Source organism: Camelina sativa, chromosome 2, assembly GCF_000633955.1.
Source record: "Camelina sativa cultivar DH55 chromosome 2, Cs, whole genome shotgun sequence".
In the NCBI taxonomy this organism is placed as follows: Eukaryota; Viridiplantae; Streptophyta; class Magnoliopsida; order Brassicales; family Brassicaceae; genus Camelina; species Camelina sativa.
This window is the reverse complement of record NC_025686.1, coordinates 5827536-5835255: the sequence shown is the minus strand read 5'-3', so window position 1 is coordinate 5835255 and position 7720 is coordinate 5827536. Positions and strand designations below refer to the sequence as shown.

The following is a 7720-nucleotide window of genomic DNA, read 5'->3' as shown; positions in this document are numbered from 1 at the left end:
TCAATAAGCTTATTGATTGGATTCATCCCATTTCATTTGGGCGAGAGGTCCGAAGGAACAAAGGAGCTCGACTGTAAAGAGAGGNGAACGAGAGTGAAACGAGAGTGAAACGAGAGGGAGGCTGGGCTTATCCATGGGACTTGCCTTGGCGGTTAGACTCTCTTTTAACACATCCTCGAATTAGTCTCGTCGGTTGGTTGATTCTCGAAATCACCTCTTGAGAAAAAAAAAGGTCCATCAGGTTTTGCCCTGCCATCTCCGGCGAAGCTCCATATCCGTGAGACTGGATCACTGTAATTCACAGAAGTCCATTTGGACCTCTTCTTTTAGTCGAGTATGTAAACAACCTCTCCTTTCAGTCGAGTTCCCTCTTTTATAAGAGTAATAAATTACGTTGGACCTCTCGCAACAAGTGCTCGAGTAATAAATACCTCTCCTTTTAGTCGAGTCATTTATACCTCTCGGGAGTAGGGGCTTTGTTCTGGGGGGGCCGACTTGCGCTGCTTTAGAAGGGAGATAATTTCATAAAGTAACTCTCTCTATCTATCCTTAGAAACAGGGCGATAGAAAGTCAATATGAGATTTGCGTTGGTTTTTCCAACGAAACAAAGCATTATCATTCGGAAGGCTCAGTCCCAACTCGGACTTCCATGATGGGAAGAACCTCCGCACTACGGCGCTCCAATGAACAAGAGTTCTCCGCCTTAGTATATTTAGAAGAGTGGTCGGGAGTTACATTCGTAACTTAATGTTATGTTCACGCATTATATCTTTCTTTCCAAGAGTACTACCTGTACGTAGTCTATGTATGGGGAGCATACTTGACAGGAAATAGACACAAGCGGTAGAGAGGTCCCCCACTTCGATTCCCGCCCCGTTCGCATCTCCGATCCAAGATAAGGGTTCAATACGTTACTTTTCGGTCCGGAGCCGGCTGGTAATGGGCTTACTTACCTTGCTTGTGGACCAGCTGCGGAGCTAACCTTTCTTTGTTCTATTGGTTTGGTGGTTGCTACCAAAACGATTTCTTTATGCCCATCAAAGAACCTCGAGATGCTAATCCACGAAAAAACGATACGAGAAATTCGAAAGAACTCAGATACAGAACGAGGGCGACCGTGGAAATACATCGGTTTCTGACTCGTGCAAAGGAACTATTTCTTGGCAACTTGGACAACTTATAACAATGTTTGTCCCGCATATCACTAGGAAGATCGGGATCTTTACAAAAGGCTTTATAAAGCTTTCGTCTCAATTCAAATTTAGCCGCGAGCAATCTACGTTTGTGATCTCTACTATTTCGCTTCTACGACATCTTACTGAGTTTCCCCCTCATCTTTTTGCAAAAAACCGCTCCACAGTGGTAAAGTCTCATCTTGTGTGTTGGCCGAAGTGATAATAGTCACATTGAACCCTCGAATATGTTCGAAGATCTCGAAATGATCTTCCAGTTCCGGGGAGAATTCGCAAAACTCCGTTTCCATCGAGAATTGAATGGAGTTTTTCCGTATTTCGACCGGAAAATCTAACAGAGACATTACTGTCGAGATTCTGACCGAAAAATTAGACATTCCATGCCCTCGGAGAGTGCTTTGTCGTGCTAGGTCACTTACATATCCTTTGTCTTTATTTGACCCCAAGAATGGATTAGATCGAAAGGACTTTCCTGTCGAACCCTTTTGTGTCTGTATGAATTTCTGACCGCGCGGAATCTCCATAGCCAATTTTCCATTTTTTATTATGAAATTATAGGGTGCCTTTGGTACTACTCTTATTTCACACGATCCAGGAACTTCCATAACGTTGGCGTGATTCGGTTTGAGCAACGGATCTTGACGTGATACATCTTCGTAATGAAAATTGAGTGGAAACATGAGTTGGCTTTTACAGTATCTATAGAATAAGCTGACTCCTCCTACTCCTCCTTTCCGAAAAGATCATCCTTGGTCCTTTTGACATAAGATTTTCGGCCTGCTTTCTCCCCATCCTCACAAGCCAACCTGACAGCCTCGCAAGATAACACGTACAAAGACAGATTAGATCAAAGGGTTACTCCTAGCAACATTACTAACACTTTACTGAACTAATTNCCATCCAGCGAAGAAAATCAGATCGAGCATGCAAAAATTCATAATAAATATATCACAATTCAAGGCAGAAATCCCATCGAGCATGCAATNCTTCACTAATTTCTTTAGACGGACTTCCCTCTTCTCTTATTACAGTTAGAACGGATTGAAAAAACAACTTACACATTTGGCACAAAGCGGCCCCATTACAAAAAGGAGCGGCGGGACCGGGACCTCCACTAGATTTAGCGAGGCATNAAACGATACGAGAAATTCGAAAGAACTCAGATACAGAACGAGGGCGACCGTGGAAATACATCGGTTTCTGACTCGTGCAAAGGAACTATTTCTTGGCAACTTGGACAACTTATAACAATGTTTGTCCCGCATATCACTAGGAAGATCGGGATCTTTACAAAAGGCTTTATAAAGCTTTCGTCTCAATTCAAATTTAGCCGCGAGCAATCTACGTTTGTGATCTCTACTATTTCGCTTCTACGACATCTTACTGAGTTTCCCCCTCATCTTTTTGCAAAAAACCGCTCCACAGTGGTAAAGTCTCATCTTGTGTGTTGGCCGAAGTGATAATAGTCACATTGAACCCTCGAATATGTTCGAAGATCTCGAAATGATCTTCCAGTTCCGGGGAGAATTCGCAAAACTCCGTTTCCATCGAGAATTGAATGGAGTTTTTCCGTATTTCGACCGGAAAATCTAACAGAGACATTACTGTCGAGATTCTGACCGAAAAATTAGACATTCCATGCCCTCGGAGAGTGCTTTGTCGTGCTAGGTCACTTACATATCCTTTGTCTTTATTTGACCCCAAGAATGGATTAGATCGAAAGGACTTTCCTGTCGAACCCTTTTGTGTCTGTATGAATTTCTGACCGCGCGGAATCTCCATAGCCAATTTTCCATTTTTTATTATGAAATTATAGGGTGCCTTTGGTACTACTCTTATTTCACACGATCCAGGAACTTCCATAACGTTGGCGTGATTCGGTTTGAGCAACGGATCTTGACGTGATACATCTTCGTAATGAAAATTGAGTGGAAACATGAGTTGGCTTTTACAGTATCTATAGAATAAGCTGACTCCTCCTACTCCTCCTTTCCGAAAAGATCATCCTTGGTCCTTTTGACATAAGATTCTCGGCCCGCTTTCTCCCCATCCTCACAAGCCAACCTGACAGCCTCGCAAGATAACACGTACAAAGACAGATCAGATCAAAGGGTTACTCCCAGCAACATTACTAACACTTTACTGAACTAATGAACATCCATATCACTTTCCTTCACTAATTTCTTTAGACGGACTTCCCTCTTCTCTTATTACAGTTAGAACGGATTGAAAAAACAACTTACACATTTGGCACAAAGCGGCCCCATTACAAACAGGAGCGGCGGGACCGGGACCTCCACTAGATTTAGGGAGGCAGATTGCCCAAACAAAGCACTTCACTCTTATCTTATCTTATAGTGAAATTCCAGATCAAAACCAAACAAAGCACGCGTCTTCTTAACTAACTATTTAGTTAGATTCCAGATGACAACCATTCTACAAGACAAAGACGATTCAAGAAGCCGTGCCTTGAAGAAAAAACGATTCCAAATTACAAAACATTCGAAATGACCTCCTCCCAATAATCTAAGAGCTACAACGCAGCGCAAAGAAGCGAGTGAATTCGATGGATTGAGCTCCAAACATCCATACCACTTTCCTTCACTAATTAGCTGGACTTCGAAACATAGGAATCAAACTGGGAGAACAAGACATAGGAGAAGACAGATTTCGCACCTACATGATAGTGCCAGTTACGCACGTACTTTATGTGAGTCAAGCCAGAAAACACGGAAAAACTGCACGCTACAACAGCCCAGTATGTCGATTCCAATCAAGGGGAGGAATCAAGGCAGAGGGAGTAAGTACATAGCTAGTCTTATACGGGGCAGGGAAAGCACAAGCCTTAGACCAACAATACAACAATGAGACAGAACGTAGCAGGCCCTCAACACGTACATGATAGTTCACACGTACATGATCCAGTGAAGACAGAAAGCAGTGGGAAAACATCACGCTACAATACAACAGTACGTAGGTTCCAATCCACGAAAGGAATACAGGCGTACCGAGGGAGCACATAGCTAGTCTTATATGGAAGGAAAAGCACAAGCCTTACCCCGAGAAACCCCATGCTAGAATAGGCCTATGCACTCCCATCCAGCGAAGAAAATCAGATCGAGCATGCAAAAATTCATAATAAATGTATCACAATTCAAGGCAGAAATCCCATCGAGCATGCAAAAATTCTCAATTCAAGGTGGAAAACACCTCCATCTATTCAAGGCGGAAAATCGCATCCAGGTAAGAGTGCAAAAATGCAACTACTGCATGAAAATTAGAGGGAAGGAAGCAAGTTAATAATCGCACATCATTCCTTTTTGACATCACGATTTCAGAGACATTCATAGCTCAGGAGAATCCACCATTAAATAAGGCTCCCAATGCCCACTCAATTATTTGAGTCGTTTCAAAGAAGGAGATGAAAGCGAGTCCAGGAAGGTCGTTTTGTTTGAAGTTGATCAGTCTAATATATCTCCCTCCGCCCTTGGCTCATAGGTAGCTCTGGAAGTTGGGATGTTTGCAATTCTAAATGGAGGGATTGGGAAGGAAGAGTGATCAATGCCAGCTAAGGTTGTTAGGTATCTTTGAAAGAGTAGCGTTACAGTTCATGTCAAATAAGAGCGGTGGGAATTCCATCTCAAAGAAGACTGTTGGTCCAGTCCATCTCAAAGTTTGAGGACTCAAAGAATGGTTCAAAATCTGAGGTATGAGTTTAGGATGGGCTATGTTGCCACTGCAAGGTCGTTCTTCTGTTTAGGTCTCCCTCCGGCTCCGGTCAAGGCATTATCTGGGCGCTGTTGAAGCACGCTAAGAAGTCGCTTTAGGAAGTCAATGCTTAACGTTTTTGCTTTCCCGCAAACGTATGAATGCTTTCCCGCCAAACGAGGCTTTTGCGCCAACGAACGAACGAAATGCTTGCATCCGAAGATGCCGAGTAAGTCGATGTTCGGTGGTAGCGTTTCTGAGAATCTTTTTCTTTCAAAGATATGGACTGGTCTTTCTTTCCCTCTCCCTTTATCAGAGATCAAATTACAAAACCAATATTTCCGTTTGGACAGACAGATGAGTTCCTTTGATCCCTTTGTTGATGAATCCAAGGCACTGGTTCGACGTCTAGGTCAGAAGGTCAAGGCGAAGTCCTTTCTTTGTCGATGAGTTAGTAGGTCATTTCTAAGAGTTAGGTCTTCAGGACTATATCATAAAAGCGGCTAAGGTCTTTCTATAGTTTCAAATGTCCTAAACTCCAGGGTTGTTCACCAATCCAATATAGGTATCAGCACGTGAAGAGTATCCGGCGGTGGGCGTGTTATCTTTCAAATCTTCAATCTGAAGGGAGTAGTCACCAATATAATATCATTTCTAATAGAAGAGAGAATCCCCATTGCTGTAACCCGGGTTGCTTTCAGCCTAGCTTGCGTGTCAGTCTAGAAAGAATTCCTTGCCTTCAGCCGAGCTTGGGTCCGGGGCACAGGTAAAGAAAGAATCCTCCGCTTTCAGCCTAGCTGGATCCTCTTGAATCGTCTCTCCGTCAAAAAAGAATGTGGCGGGGAAAGGTAATGGTTTGAGAGAGAAGTATCGGCTCCGGCCGTGGAGCTATCATATCGGTCTTTTCAATCTTGTAGCCGAGCGTTCCCCAATATAGCCTAAGCCAGTGAAGAGACCACTAAATGCTGTCATGCGAGCGAGTAAGTCGACGAAGAAAGTCTTCTATTATCGAGTTGTCGTTCAAAGGCGGTCAAGAAACCCTTTGTTGCGTTCGAATGTCCCGTTGAAGGCTCTACTATTTTTTATTGTTGTTGCTGAAATTTGAGAAAAGTGATCAGGTCGACATCTCGGTCAAAGAACAAAGGCTAGTCGTCAACGAGCAAAGGCAGCCAGTATTGTTCAAAGGTTCTCCCGGCTCGAGTCCGGTGATGGCTCCTTTCGTGGATTAGAATTTCTGAATGGCCCCAGATAGCGTTAAGTTGATGGGCTTTCAACCTGAATTCTCAATATCATCTATGGGTGAATGGTATCAGAATGCCTCTTCCGAAATAGAAGGTTATTCGGCTTGTTCGTGAAAGCACAGAGGAATTCAAAGCATTGTAGCTGTTCCGAGGAAGTTCAATTCCAGAGATGGCTTGGGAGCGTAAGTGGGTGACGATTAACGTGATAGACCCTTTTCCGTAGTTCGTTCCCATTTTTTGAACCTTGGGTTCAGATTCCATGATTCCTTTCTTTCAGTTACAAATTCCTCAACTGCTCTTAGACAAATGTAGTCCGAGAGTAAGATATTAGGCTAACAAGGAAGAAAGCGGTCGTTCGCGGATTGCAGTTTCAGGTTTCTAGGAAGGAGAAACCGGGTCTCAACCAAATCAATCCAATAGAGTAAAGAGCTAGTAGCGGTCTTCCCGGGCTCAAGGTCTAGTGCAATCTTTGTCTTATTTGAGAAAGAAGTAGCCGAGCCTAGGACGAAGGCACAAAATGCTTTCTCGCCAATGAATGAAGAAATGGTTTCTCCTTTCCCGCCAAACGAATGAAGAAAGGGTTTCCCAAGTCGCGGATTGATTATTCTATTATAATAGTCTAAATCGATTAGCCAACTTTGCCCAAGCTCAGGAGTTAGTGCTTTCCTTTCATATTCATTATTATATAAGGTAGACAGATATAAGGTCAACAGAAGGTCAACTCGCTTCAGAAGGCTGGAGGTAACCTAAGATTCCTAAATGCAAGGGTCTCATACATTCCAAGTAGCATAAAAGTGGCAACTTGGATGTTTGAAAGACCCGCCGGATTCGCTCGGAGACTAACTCACTCGTCTCGTTCATGTATTTACTCGCAGCATTCGCAGCAAACTCGCAGGCAGGAGAGACCTTGAGTCCAGGCTCAGGAATCGACTAGTTCTGAGCGGACTCGGGCAGCTGCTGCTTGGATTATCGTAGAATAAGAGAAGCCGTCTTAGGAAAGGAAATGACTCAACTTCAAAAAAAAAGACAGATGCCGCCTACCTACTCGTGCTCGTAGCTCGATCGGAGGTCAAGAGCCGTGGTCCAGTGGAAAAACAGAAGTCGTCCGTATCAAGTAATACGTGAATTGCTCAGTAGTGCTTCGCCACTACCGTAGCTGGCGGAAATAGCTTAATGGTAGAGCATAGCCTTGCCAAGGCTAAGGTTGAGGGTTCAAGTCCCTCCTTCCGCTCCTGGTGTTCGAACTAGTCATTAATGGTCGGCTTCATTGGTATCCTTTCGGTATGCCTTGCGAACATTTTCATTTTTAGCGCCTTCTCTTCTTTAGAGAAGCCAAACTCGAACGGATAGAGCAGATGGTCCAACTACATAACTTTTTCTTTTTTATTATTTTTATGGTCGTGCCTTGTGGCACGGCAGCACCCGTACTATTGAAATGGTTCGTCAGTAGAGATGTTCCCACGGGTGCCCCTTTTTCCAATGGTACTATAATTCCTATTCCTATCTCTTCATTCCCTCTTTTGGTCTATCTACATTCAAGGAAAATCATACGCTCCATGGACGGAGCAAAAAGTGGA

At 43.6% G+C, this 7720-nt stretch overlaps 1 protein-coding gene across 1 annotated transcript in view; it reads left to right on the top strand.

Moving 5' to 3' along the window:
• LOC109128187 (cytochrome c biogenesis CcmF C-terminal-like mitochondrial protein) overlaps positions 7381–7720 on the top strand; it is a 1120-nt gene continuing 780 nt past the window's right edge. The window contains exon 1 of the mRNA XM_019234101.1: positions 7381–7720. This exon is cut by the window's right edge and continues 780 nt beyond it. Within this exon, the coding sequence (XP_019089646.1) occupies positions 7499–7720 (222 nt within the window). The 5' untranslated portion in view covers positions 7381–7498.